Source organism: Notolepis coatsorum (genome assembly GCF_963971535.1).
Source record: "Notolepis coatsorum genome assembly, chromosome: 3".
NCBI lineage: Eukaryota > Metazoa > Chordata > Actinopteri > Aulopiformes > Paralepididae > Notolepis > Notolepis coatsorum.
In genome coordinates, this window is record NC_140167.1 from 135790882 (window position 1) to 135806053 (window position 15172).

The window sequence follows — 15172 nt, forward strand, 5'->3', positions numbered from 1 at the left end:
TCGTGATTCACATTATACCAATAATCGTGCAGCCCTATAACCTAGCCTCTCCTCTTTCTCATAGGTTATGCTACTCCAAAGGCTTCCTGTAACCCCAACCGTGAAAGAGAAGGGCTGATCCCCGTCCTCCCTAATTCCGGCTGCTTCATCCCCCTTCACACCTCCCTCCCTCAACCCTTTCCCCTGCCTTATTAACCCAAACCCCCTAAGCCCCAACCACACCTTGCCCCTCCCCCTCCACTAAACACTTCCTTCTACCCACACCCAGCCCTGTCCCTAAAGGTCCTCAACCACGGCTAGCTCCAGGCCCCTCCTGCTGCTACGCCTAGCCCCCTCTAACCCCTGGCTACATGGCTACTGGAGGCCATGCCCTTGAGACAGACGTGTTGCTCAACCTGCACCAGGTAAGAAGTATTTGACAACTGAAGATGTAGGATGCAAGATTTATGTTCAAAATATCTTGTTCTCGTAAAATGAGATGGATCAATAAATTAAGCTCCCGATCACCATTTTACACTGTATGGGGAAGGGGTTATGGCCAAATCCACTAATAGTTGGGGGCCTTAGGGATATTTGCGTGCAAATTTGTGCAAAAGCACAAAATTTGGCCCAGATGTAGCCCAGAGTATGCTCAATTGATTTAGCCAGGGCGCGCAAGCCGGTGACCCCCGGGGCCACCCTGGTGGCCAAATGAAACTATGGCCGCTGTCCGAAAAATTTCTTGGCTATAACTTTTGAACCAAATTAACTAGAAATACAAACTTGGTGTCTATTTTATGTTTTTTTGACTATTAGAAACACATTGGAATGCTTATCTTTACAATTGGTGTGTCTGGACCCCTAATTTGCATATTTCCAAGATGGTGACTACCCGAAAGTGAGTTTTACCAGAACTTTTGTTTTTTTCTGTCTATAAAAGTGAAATTATATACAGTGGGAGTGCAAGAAAGGATGAAACGGGAGACGGTAGTCGAGTCTTTCCTTTTACTTTCCCAACATAATTCATATACATCCAACAGAGTGCAGAGACGTTAACGTTACTCCTGATACTAGTGACAGCAGCCAGCTGACAGCTGACAGCTGACATATGTAAGTTACACAATACACCTCCCTGTTCCCAGAATCCCAAGTCTTAACACATTGTCCGCCATGCATTGTACCCATCCTTGGGCCCAGTCTGCCAGTGCTGTAACCCTATGGAGATGTTTACCTTCTTTGCAGGGCTATAACTTTTTAAATATTATAGCTATATCGACATTACTATGGCCCATTCAACATCGGGTATCTATCGTTCCGGATGTGGGAACGTTATATTTCATTCATACATTGTCGTGTTAATACCGTCGTGAATATATGGATGGTTTTAAGGTTTTCTGCAGTAATTCCTAAAACGCGAGTTATAGGCCCTGACGCATATGATAGATTATCGATTGACGTTTCTTTCCTATACAGGCTATATTAAAAAATTCAAATGTATATGATCGGTATACATAATGCTTCATCATGCGTGAAGGAAAGGGGGGGGGGGTCGTTTATAATTCCTTGATCGTCAGTAGCGTATTCTTTTTTTTACTATGGGTTGATACGTTGATCAGATGGATTGCCGTGAAATGAATAAACAATCGGGCTGAAAATAACGTTAGATTCCTCTTACCGTTCGCCTTGGACTGTAACTCGCCCGACATCCACCAGGCGGCAGTATTGAGGCGTTGCAATATCAGAACAGGGTCCAGCTGCAGCAACGGAGGGAGGCTGGATGAATTATGAATGCCATGGTGAAAAATGTTAATATTGATCCCAATAACTAGTTAACTCGTTTCTGGCGCACAATGCATGGCGGGCAATAACGAGTATACTCGTTTTTGGCGCACAATGTGTTAAAGGAGCCCTCACTCCGCTCCTAAAGTCCAGTGAATGTCTGCACCATTGTGCGTGATAAGTGAGTCACCACAATATAACATATAATTATATCAGAATCAGACACTTGATTGCCTGGCAATATTTATATTGTCAAATAAACCTAAACAACAATTGGTTGCCAGGCGTACTGTAACAACAACAACAAAGGCGAAAACATGACAGAACAACAATAAATACCGCACAATACACATACAGAATCATACCCCACATTAGCCCAAAATGACAATCCACATGCCACATCAAGGTGCTCAGTCTATAGATATATGTTTATGGCGATGGATGTGCTCAGTCCTTTTTATTTACCAGGGTGAGTGATTGTGTATAGAAGCTGTAGGTGACAATTTTCATATATCATAATCACACAAACCATATTACTAATTGTCGTCTCATTGTAGTCTCGACCCTCATTGTTGGTACAGGCGCCCTTACAGCCACATATTGAGGTGCAATGGACTCCAGTTTTAAAGCATTTGTAGTGCTCTCTACATGACTTTTTGCAGCCACAGTGGAGGAGAATAGTGCAGGCGTTACTGGCATCTGCAAGATGAGTCCAGTAAGGTTCCCAAGTCTTGGTCATGGAGTCCCAGTACCAGCCCCATGTACTGAACCTGGTTCCAGTAAAAGCTGGCCTGCAGAAGTGCCCTTTTGACATGCTGAATCAGCGCAGCTTGGGTGGGAGGCAGGTTCTGGAGGGACCTGGTACCATTAGAGAAAAGATGATGTCTGGCTTCATCTACTCGGCTGGAGCCACAGCTCTTGCTGTACATGATGATGACCATATGCTCCAGTCTTTGGACATGGACATCTGCGTTGATCTGTTATATTCTCCAAGGTGAGGGCGACCAGGGTTTCTGTCAGATCCGGTGTTGCCTCCCAAACTGCCTATGCACTTTTTTTCCCATAGCCCAGGAAGGCTGATGTTGTATCGCATCCTGTTAGCGTGTGGAAGAGAGGTAAGGCCAGTGACTTCTGGGGACCAAGAGCATTGCAGATCTCGTGAATAGGAATGTCCCAGTAGTTCTTTCCACATGCAAAGCCAATACAGAGCTCTGTGAGGCCTAGTGTGAACAGTTTTAAGTACCTCGGAGTCCACATATCCGAGGACTTGACATGGACCACACACATTGACAGTGTGGTGAAGACGGCACGGCAACACCTCTACTTCCTTAGGCGCCTATGGAAGTTCAAAGTGAGTCAGAAGATCCTTAAGAACTTCTACTTAACTTCTAATAGAGAGCATCCTGATTGGTAACATCACCTCCTGGTTTTGGAATAGCACCGCACACGACCGCAGAAGACTACAGAGAGTGGCCCGTTCAGCCGAACGCACAATTGGAGGTGGGCTTCCCACTCTCCAGGACATTTATAACAAGCGTTGCAGGGCCAAGGCTAAGAGAATAATCAAAGACTCTAGTCACCAAAACAACTGCCTTTTTGAACTGCTGCGGTCAGGCAAGCGCTACCGGAGTCTCATGGCCAGTACAGAGAGACTCAGAAGGAGCTTCTATCCCTCAATGACAATGACACTATGTAACTAACAACCCATCATCTACACCAGGGGTCAGCAACCTTTTTGACATGAAGTGCCCGTTTGAAATATAGTTGTAACTAGTGTGCCATATCAACAATATTCCATGCATCGTAATTTTTTTTCTCATAATCAGGTATTTTTTATGATAATTTTTATATTATTACATCATTTTTGTTATTGTTATTATTAACAATATTATTATGATGGTTGTATCAACTCTAAATCTGAGTTGGGGGGGGGGGGGAATGCAATGCAGACAAACAGCTGCATACAGTGCGACCATTTCACTCACATTCGCCCATTCATTTTTGGACACATCCAAAATGCCACGTGGGCTGCCTCCACCATCGGTGTGTGTACTGTACGTGTACTGTACGTTAAACAAGATGAAAGTCTTTCTCTGGTCTGCATCCCCTTAACAATTGTATGTATTGAGCTGTACTGTACTGTACCCATTCTGCAATCTGTTAATAAAGTTTTCAATCAATCAATCAATCAATGCTGTGTCGTAGCTCCACCTACAGGCCTAATGGAGAACACCACAATGTGTGAATGAATGGGTGAATGTGAGGTATAACGTGTAAAGAAGTTTCGATTGATTGCAAGACTACACTGTAAAGAAAAACCAATAAGTTACCAGAACTTAAAAAGATTGAGTTCAGTTACCGTGCATTAAGGTTTTCAGTTTTCAATCCATAATAAGTTAACAGAAAAATAAGTACACAACCACATTATTTCAACCTAATAAAACTATGTTTATTGGCATTGTTTTAAGAACACAAGTTGACTTGGTAATACTCACATTTTGAGTAAAAAGAAATGGCGTTGCCCTCTCCTTTTTAACATGTGCAATGTTAAAATGAAATAGAAAAATTAAGAATACAATTTGTTGATTAATCCCACTTGTCACAATGGTGACCGTAATAATGTTTTTGTTATAAGGCTCTGAACATTTTACTGAATGATGTATCAATGTATTTCCAGCTCAATTGAAATAATAAAGGGTCTCAAGCAGGTTTAACTGAGGCTAACGTTAACATGATGGCACACACACACAAAGCACACCCTCCTCCTCCAATCCCTCCACTGGAGCAAGGCCAGAGAGAGAGAGAGAGAGAGAGAGGAGAGAGAGACGTTCAAGTTAACATGCAGCCCCATGTGTAGGAAAATAAACAGCTGCCTACCTGTCGCTGTCAGTGAGATCCCTGGCTCTGTTTTGCTTTACTCAGCTCCGTTATCTGGGGGCTGTAGTTGGTCACTTTAAGCTGCACACCGGAGCATCTTTTAATCCAGCTGTTTGCTGTTCTCTGATATTTTCTGACATTTCGTTGATGCGTCGCTCGACACTTTGAGCTGACATGGGGATATCTTTTATCCTTGATTTGATTGTCTCTTTGTTTGGCAAGCCTTCAAACAAAACATCTGAGCTACAGAGAAAAGCCTCCTTGATATACTCGCCATCAGTGAATGGCTTTCCACATTTCGCAATGCAATGAGCAATGCGATAGCTTGCTTCAGTTGCGTGTTTTTTAGCAGTCGTGAACACTTTGAGGGTGCTGGCTTGCTTTGCATACCTGGCCACGGCACGTTTAATCGATTCTGCCTTATCCGCCTGATCTTTGAAACTTTTTTGATGCTTCGTCTCAAAATGGCGTTTCACACCTGACGTTCGGCGAACTACATTTTCTAAACATAAAGTACACACAGCACAGTCCTTCTGACACACAAACCCGTAGTCGTCTGTCCATGAGGGCTGGAATGCCCGAATTTCCTTTGCTTTAACTTTCTTAGCGGGGGTTGCCATCATGAAAGACGGCACATACAGAATGCAACCGCGGCACTGTGATTACCTGGGAACTGCTCGCGGGTGCAGGAGGCCAGCTGACTGCTGACAGCTGAGCACCATGGGAACAGCTGTATAGCTGTCATAGGGGTGTGCAAAACAGTCAACTTACAAAAAAGAACCTGTGAGAGGATTTCAAAAAGATAAATGCGACAACAGTGCAAAATATTTCACTATAATATTTCAAAGCAAAGTAAAACATATATATATATATATATATATATATATATATATATATATTTTTTTTTTTTTTTTTTTAATGCTGCCCCCTGTGCCAATGAAAATGCTCTCGCGTGCCAATGCGGGCACGCGTGCCTAGCGTTGCCGACCCCTGATCTACACTCACTGCACACACATCCACATGTACACACTCACTTTAAACAAACACTCACCTTACCACTCACTTTAGACACTTTATATTTATCTATTATTAAAGAGATTTGCACTTCATTCATAACTCATTTGCACCTTACCCTAAGTTTTGTACCTCATCTCATTTCTGCATTGTACCTAACTGTTACTCATTTTACTCTGTATTGTATATATGTATATTGACTGAACATTCCTTTACTTACTTCTTAATAACCTTTTTTTTTACTTACTTTTTTTTACTGTATGTAGCACACTCTCAGGGGCTCATACTAGGGTGACCAGATGCAAAAAGTCCAAAAGTGGGACAACAGTAAGATTTTGGTGGGACAAAGTGGGACAACAGTACGATTTTGGTGGGACAAAGTGGGACAGATAGATAATGTAAATTTTTTTATTAGAATAACTGCCATGGTCTTCACTGAATAGATTTAAATCAAATGTTAAAGGTTAAATCAAAATAAATACAAATTAAATACCACCTAACATCTGTTTTAAATATTCAAACGTCATCACTTGACAGGAATGTCTTGTGTTTGATATTCCCTGTTAACACAGAACAAGGGAAAACAGTGTAGTATAATACAAAAATAATAATACAAATAAATTGTGTTTCTATATTAGAATAACTGCCATGGTCTTCACCGAATAGATTTAAATCAAAGGTTAAAGGTTACCACAGTCGGCTGACCTGTATGAATGGGAGTGTTGTACTGTGTGATAGACACTTGTTATCTCAGCTGCAGTGACCTTGTCCGTCTGGCTATCATTGTTTGGTTTAAAAAGAAACGTATCCATAGATCTGGATGTTTCTTTTTGGTGAGCCACTTTCAAGTGAGACTCACGTCCACTGTGGCGCTTCAAGTTGTATTGTCCTCCATGCGCAATTGAAAACGAACTATGACACAAAACACAGAAAGCCTGCTGCGGATTGCCTGCCATCTGCCTCACCCAGTCATGTGTCGTTTGCCAGTCTTGGTTGTAACTGCAGGTCTGTTTCTTTTTACTGCTTTCCATCTTGAACTAGTTCGCTTGTAATGTTGTTGTGTTTTTTTTGACCAATCAGATTTGCGATATGAGGTAGCGTCACGACTCAGTCTCAGTCACATCACAAGCAGGCAAGCAGCACGCTAAAGTACTATAACCAATCAGAGCAATGTGTGTGGACAAGAGGCGGGTTGCTACGTTTACTGTCTGTAGGGAGGGGCTTTTAGACGCATGTTTTTTTTGGCTTCGAAAAGAGGGACATCCTCTCAATATGAGGGACGCGGGACATTTGGTCAAATGGTGGGACAGTACAACCAAAAGGGGGACACCTGGTCACCCTAGCTCATACAGAAACAAGCATTTTATCATAACGTATTCTGTATTATGACAAATAATAAACAAACTTTTTTTTTATCCACTGTTTCTCCTCTTTTTCTATTTTTTTCTCCCATCCCAATTTCGCTGTGCCAATTCTCCCCTCCCCTGTCTTGAACGTTGCTCGCATATGCCCCCCACTGGCCGGTCGTAGGGAGGATAGAAGACTTGCATCACGTGTCCCCTCCGATACACGAGGAGGCAGCCTGTCACATCTTTTCACCTGCCAGCGTGGACTCTCATTGGCGAGGTGTAATGTGTGGGAGGCTCACACTACCCCCGCCATTTCCTGTCTCTGCTGTGCAGGCGTCCCCAACCGACCTGTAGGAGTCGCTGTCCACAACGTCCAGATTACCACCCATCGACTTCCACCCACTAACTCTGCCAATTGAGTTAGTATGACGGCTGGCCCAAGCCGGAGGCAACGCCGACAGCCAGATTCGAACCCAGTGTCTCTTGCGTTGGTGACGAGCGCAATGTCCGCTGCGCCACCCAGCCGCCAAATAATAAACAAACTTGAAACTTGAACGAAGAAGCGGATTGCAAGGATAACAACATCACTGTCGACCGTACGGACAAATGCCTTTTCATGGCCATTTGCCCCAGCCTGTGCCAGGTGCAGAATCATTCTAGTGTCTACTTCAGGATGGTTACAAGGCTGAACCGCAGATGTGTCATATTCAGGTCTGTTGGAGAGTACAACATCCTTCTTGGTAGAAATAAGTAGTTTACCCTACATGTCCTGCTTGGTGAGCTCATCGCTGATAAGTCCAAATAGTTCTGTTCTCTTCATTCTTCAGGAAGTTGCTGTTCCAGTTATGCTTTGGAATAGGAGATCTGCCATCTCCTACTGTACCTTAGTTCTTGACACTGTTCCAGCGATGGTGAGTTTGTGCTTTGAGGTTCTCCTCTGGGTAGGTATCGAACACGATATCCAATCGCTTGACAGATTCAGGACTCATTTGCGACAAACCCAGCAATATTGGTGTTTACATAGTCCTGGAATGTTTTTGCAGTAATTGGCCTGACCATTTCTGCGCCATCGAGCACAACTACAGTGACATCCCTTGCTGCTGCTATGTGGGTTTTTGCCACTTTCATGCATTGAAGAATAGAATAGAATAGAATAGAATAGAATAGAACACTTTATTGCCATTTCAACACATGGTTGATTTGGGATTTGTCTTGGTGCCAGCACATACAGTACATACATTATAAAAATATACAATATAAAAACACAAGAATACATGCAATACAATCCCCACAATAAAAGTTGTACACAAACAATAAAAAATAAAAAATGCTACAGTACTTCAAATAAATAGCTCACTGTTCCAGTTTAAAGTGCATATTGCCTTAACACTTTGAGAGCCAGTCCGTGTTTTCCTTTTTACCCCCTTGAATGCCCAAATCCACTCCAATGTTAACTTAACAATTTAATCGCCATGGGTTAAATTCATAATTTACCATCCCTCGCCAGCTCTATTTGTCTATGGAGAAGTTCCCCTTCTTTGCAGGGCTATAACTTTTTAAATTCTATTGCTAAATTGCCATTATTATGGCCCATTCAATGTCCTATATCAGGGAGGGGCAACTGGCGGCCCGCGGGCCGCATGCGGCCCTCACCGACGTTCCATGCGGCCCCAGGCCAATATTAAAAAAATAAATAAAAATAAAAAATTATAATATTTTTTTATTTTTTTTATTTTTTTATTTTTTTTTATTGTATTCGACTAAGAAGAGTTGGCAGTCAACTATGACTCCTTTCGATCGATTAGTCGACTATTTGACTAATAGGGGTCAGCCCTAGTGTGCACATATTCAACGCTGTTGAAAGTGCCGTGCAGCAATATGGGGGTTTTGATAAACTGTCGGCTGTTGTTACCGATGGATTCGCCGGGCTTCTAAGGCAGAGTGGCGTTGAGTGTCCAATGCTGCACTGCATTATACATCAGGTAAGTTCGCTAACATAATTTCCATCTATTGTGCGTCACTATAATGACCAATGCGAGTCGAGTGTAGTCAAATTATATGCGAGAGTCGTTAAATCGTTTTTATTTTTTTTTATCTGATATAGGAGGCTCTCTGTGCCAAGAAGCTTGAATACAGCCATGTTATGGATTTGGTTACCAAGGTTACCAATCTAATTCGTGGAGGCAACAGGTCACTAAACCATAGAAAGTTTGTCTCCTTTTTGGAAGAGATGGACACTGATTATGGCGACTTGCAGCTACACACAGAAATCCGATGGCTGAGCCGTCGGAAAGTACAGGAGCAACATTGAAACACTGCAAATGCAATTCAATGATCGGTTTGAAGATTTCAACGGCATGCAGTCACGGATAGCGCTGTTTGCCGGCCCCCTCACCGCTACGGTGTCAGAGCAGCCCCCACTGTTGCAGCTTGAACTGTGCGAGCTACAGTCAGATCCTTTTTTTCAAGCAAAGAGAAATGAGAGGGGAATTTCGTTTTGGAAACTGCTACCTGAGCCCCGCTTCCCACTCCTCAGGGACTTTGCCCTCTCTATGGCCAGTATGTTTGGGAGCACATACATACGTGAGAGCAATTTCTCAAACATGAAGCACATCAAGTCAAAGGAGAGAAACAGGCTGTCGGATGAAACATTATTTCATCTGATACAGATTGCATGCACAAACATTGAAGTTGACATTCCTGCTATTGTGCGCCAAATGGAGAGACCACAAGTGTCTCATTAAAGACAGGGGGGGGAGGAGATGATGAAGAGGTGTAGAGGGGGGGAAGGAGATGATGAAGAGGTGTAGAGAGGGGGGGGAGAGATGATGAAGAGGTGTAGAGAGGGGGGGGGATGATGGAGAGGTGTAGAGAGGGGACCATTATTATTATTATTATTATAACCATTATTGACCCACTGTGGGGCGAGGGTGAATGTCATGCCAGTTTGATTAAGGGTCAATGGGAGGCATGTAGTATTGCACTTTACTTTACTTGCACTTTACTTGTTTACTTTTGTAGTGTTCAGATAACACTAATAACACAAACACAAAGCAGCATTCCTGCTGCATTTCACTACAACAGTAAATCAAAAGTGCAATAATAAATGATTTTGTTAAATGTATAAACTTGTATCCTGCTACTAAACAAAACATTCCTGAGTGCTTCATATCCATAACATGCATTTCAGTGTTATAATGTTTTGTTTAGTAGCAGGATAAAAGTTTATACATTTAACAAAATCATTTATTATTGCACTTTTGATTTACTGTTGTAGTGAAATGCAGCAGGAATGCTGCTTTGTGTTTGTTGAGCAGTGGGCTTTAAGTTCATACATTTATTTTATTAGAAGATATACAAAGATAATTGATCATTTTTGTATATATTTGGGGTTACAGCAATACTTTTAAATTCAGCTGTTTATAAATTCATAAAGTTGAAATTGCATTACTAAATGCATTTGAAATGGAATAAAAACAAAGTTACAACAAATTATAATTGTTTATATACCTTATTTATCACATCTGTGACTATTATGGGCTATTTGAGTGATGGGGTACTACTGGCAGGACTGCCGATAAACAATGCGGCCCCCCAGATTGATTGTGGACATTTTGTGGCCCTCACCATATACAAAGTTGCCCACCCCTGTCCTATATGTATTGTTCAGGGTGTAGCAACGTTAAACTTTTTCATTCACATATTCATACTAAAATATGGTCTAAAGTATAAGTATGTTTTTATCGTTTTCTGCAGCTTGAATGTTGGTGGTGGTCGGAGGGGCCGTAGGCGATGATTATTCGCCACGCTTCCGTGAGTCTGCCTCAGGGCAGCTCTGGCTGCAATTGTAGCTTACCACCACCGGTATGACTGTGTATGAACGAATAATGGACTCTGTGAAGCGCTCTGAGTCAGAGAAGAGCGCTATATAAATCCAATCCATTATTATTATTATTATTATTATTATTATGAAGTGTGGTTGACGGGGTGGTGTTTCCCTCAGCCGCGTCGCATGGGACCCATGTCCGTATTATTTTTTCTTTTTTCTGAAAAAATGTAAAATAAAAAAAAGCTGCTTCTTGTCGTTCCCCAGGCGGCTTGGAGAAACGGTATCTGGTGTCTTGTTAGACTATCCATTGATGTGTTTTGGGTCTCGACGTGTACATAGTGCTGGCTCTGGGTGTTTCTGATAGGAATCACGCATGAGGCTGGTGCGCCTTGGTTGCTCGTTATTAAAACAGCGTTTTTATAGGGCAACTGGGATGGAGTTTTTCTCTTCCGAGCACCAGTTTACTAGGTTGTCTCGATGAATTCTTGTTCATATCTGGGGGATGTTAACGGAATAGATCAAAGCATAGGTAGAGGGGTCTCACGCCCTTGGGGTGGGCCACTGAGCGCGGTACGAATAGGACCGTCTGGGTGGCGCCCTCTATAATGTTTTAGATCGACACGCGTACCTACCCCCTCTCCTGGAGTGGGGATGTCGGCGTGATTAGGGCACGGGACTGGTTCTGGTCACGCTGGTCCAGGTCAGTTAACCCATTGTCCGCCGGGGACGCAGATCTTCTGTTCTGGTACCCTGAGGGACTTGTGCTTTTTTCAGGGGGAAAAATGCTGGGTCGGCCCGGGTGTCACAGGGTTGGGCGTTATGGAGACCCTGTCATGAAGGGGCTGGTTCTCCATTCCTTTCGCCCCTCTCTTACGCATGGCTGAGAGGTGGCTGTTGGGGTGGTCTTATAGACCTCCTCTGGCATCCCTGTGTGCATCCCGGTCCGCCGGGCCCGGTCCGAAGTTGTGTTTTGTCGACCCGTAGGCCTGGGATAACCCCTTTTTGAAAACTGAAACACTTGTACTGCGGTATAGCCAGTGTATACCCGCAGGTGTGTTTTGGAGTTTTTTTCTTGAGGGGTTATAGGAACAACCACCGCATGTGGTACCAAGAGGGTGGTTGATTCCCTGGTGTGTTGGAGTGGAGTCAACTTCCGGCTTACCCGGTTGAGTGTGCCCCTGCACGTTCATGACGTCTGCCAATCGTGTCAGCCTTCTCTGCCTCGGCCCCTCTAGAGCGTCAGGGATTTTTTGGTGGAGGCTTTGACATGGTGCTCAAACAATGCCAGCATACGCCCCTTCCGCTGGGGTGCTGTTTTCAGTTGACCCCTTTGGCGCCTGTCTCGTCCGCAGTGCTCCAGGCTCGGGTCAAGTGCCTGCTGCCTGGATTGAGGTATCGGCCTCTTCTGGAGGTCGTCTCCCCGGTGCGCTGCCTGCTCCCGCTGTAGTGTAGCCTCTTAAGTGCTTTGAGTTACAGCCATGCTGACTGCCTGAGTATGCCAGGATCAGTGTGCCAGGCGGCGTGCTAGTGGGGGGAAGGGCCTGCTCTTGGATGGGCCCTGTCCGAATACGCTGGCGATGTGGGGGGCGGTGTCACTAGTGACCGCCTGGTGAGGTCTTGACGCTGTGGCGTCATTGGCCTCTCCGGGCCCCCTTTTTCCGGGGGGATCCAGTCCCTTCTGGGTCTGGGTCTTCCTTCGCGCTCCGCTGCTACGGCCTTGCCACAGGGTTGAGTTTGCTCTTGCCCCCGTGATTTTGGGGGCGGTAACAAGGTTTGTTCCTTCCGTTCGTTCCCTGGTGGCATGCAGGGTGTGCGTAGTCGTGGGGTCAAGCCATGGTCTGCTCACCCTGTGCGTTGAGTTGCTCGAGTTCCTCTTCGCACGGTCGGATCCGTCTCCCTCCCGTCCTCCAATAGGAGCGGAAGCTAGTACGATATAGTACGATATAGTAGTTCTATGAGTACTAGTGACGCTCAGCGTCTAGACGCCACTGCGGCCCTTGATCTTACCTTGTGGTGAAATGATTGAGAAGGAGATGAGTGTGTGGCCCCACCCCTGCTTATGTAGGTAGCAGATGGGGGTGTGGTCAGACGGATGTTGGTATGTAAAGGTACATTGTGAAGTTTTTATTCAGTGCACGTCACTGGAGTGAGATGTGTGCAGATGACGCTGAGCGTCACTAGTATTCATAGAACTACGGTTATATTCATAACCTATCGTTAATATAATTACATGCATCATTGTTTACAATGAACGGTGGGGCTAATTGAAAGGACTGGACATAGTTAGTTGTTCACCAACAATCTACAGACACCAACAAACACAGAACCAAACTGTAAATTAATTGATTGCTGTTTAACTTGTCCGTGTCCAGTCCTTTCGATTAGCCCCGCCGTTCATTAAAAATGTCAACTATACATGGTCCTAAACGTTATGACTGATCATGCGCGGGTCTTTTATAATTCCGTGATCGTCGTTAAATGCTTCATGTAGTATGGGTGATATATAGATCAGAGCCGTTTGTATGGATAATAATAAGCACTCACGCTGAAAATAACGTCAGCCTCCTCTTACCATTGGGCGATGACACTGGAGCAAAAAGATCCCAGTTATTTGATGGGGTAGATCCATTTCCAGTTTGTATAATACTAATACAGGCCCAAATCATGTCGATTATTGAGTTATGGCAGCGATCCATATCCACGGTGTGTGTCTTGAGTCCCGCGACGATATGCTAGTGGCCGGACGGATTTAGGAGACGCACCGACATCCAACCGGCCACTTCCGGTTTGGCAACTCGCCGATCATCCACCAGGTGGCAGTATTGAAGCGTTGCAGAGTTGTGCCGAGTCCCACAGCATCAGACAAGGCTCCGTGAGGGAAATATGAATACCATGGCGAAAATATGAAATATGATCAAAATAACGTTGTACGCCGTGATCTGGCAGAATTCGCATGAACTTGAAACTCGTTGTATGACGTTTTTTGCGCAGGAAGTGTTAATAACCATGCTGGAATATGAATGCTTTTTTTCGTTTCGTTCTTTTAAAGTTCGATTAATACCTTGCATGGGTAGACTTACTTAAAACTGCTCTATGATCCTAGCTCTTGCCTGCATTGCAACAGCGTTTGGAGGTGGCTGTTCCATGTCTGGCATGGGGCCGTCAGGTATTTCAGGTTCTAGCAGCGGGATGCCATGCCTGATGGCCACGTTATGGAGCACACTGCAGGCCATGATAATGCGGCAAACCTTTTCAGGCAGGTACTGCAGCGTGCCAGACAGGCAGAGCCATCGACCCTTCAGGAGGCCAATTGCACACCCCAGTAATCAAATCAAATGTATTTGTAAGGCCCGACAACACACGTTAACACATTGGGTGCCATGCATTATGCCCATCTTTACCACCATCTGCCAGCGCTGTAACCCTATGGAGTGGCTCACCTTCTTTGCAGGGCTATAACTTTTTTAATATTATAGCTATATCGACATTACTATTACTATGGCTATCGTTCAGGATGTGGGAACGTTATATTTTTCCATTCATACATTGTCGTGTTAGTACCGTCGAGAATATAAGTATGTTTTTAGACTGTATAGCAGTCATTCCTAGAACGCGCGCTATAGGCCCGACGCGTATTAGACATTATCGATTGCCGTTTCGTCCCTATACACCAGGGGTGTCAAACTCATTTTCACAAAGGGCCATATCAGCATTATGGTTGCCCTCAAAGGGCCAAAGACTGTATAAATGTTAATGTAATGTAAAATAAATGTAGCTACTCATTTACATATTGTTAAACATGTTGTTTCTGTATTTATTACTTATTCAAGTTATACATATTGCATATGCATTTGCATAAATGTAAAAATATATGTTAGCTTATGTTATTTTAACAAATAATTTTAGTTTATCAGAACCCTATATTACTCCATCAATCAATGATCAAACCATTCAAGTAAATGACAAAGAAGAATATCATCAAATACAAGCTATGACATTAAGTTTGTTCAAAACCTTTTTGTCACAGTCAAGAGGGGCAGAACTAACAACTGTGAGCTGCAAAGAACACGTGGGACAGATGTAGCAGATGTTACAAAAACAAATGGCTGCACACAACCTTGCAGAGGCCATACATCCAACTAATGGAAGATAGTTTAATTAACTTTAATTAACAGATTGCAGAATGGGTACAGTACAGTACAGCTCAATACACACAATTGTTAAGGTGATGCAGACCAGAGAAAGACTTTCGACTTGTTTACATCAGGGTCCCCCATTTTCAATTCGTAATGAAATTGCTATTATGAGTCTGCATGAACACACAACTGTAACTGTACTAAAAAAT

General features: G+C 43.7%; 1 protein-coding gene across 1 annotated transcript in view; it reads left to right on the forward strand.

Annotated features, from left to right (window-relative positions):
* Positions 1-350: 350 nt before the first annotated feature.
* The window catches only part of slc4a3 (solute carrier family 4 member 3), a gene marked incomplete at both ends in the record, with an annotated part of 476263 nt that continues 461441 nt past the window's right edge, over positions 351-15172 (forward strand). The window contains one exon of the mRNA XM_084311393.1: positions 351-404. Within this exon, the coding sequence (XP_084167519.1) occupies positions 351-404 (54 nt within the window). The remainder of the gene's footprint in view (positions 405-15172) is intronic.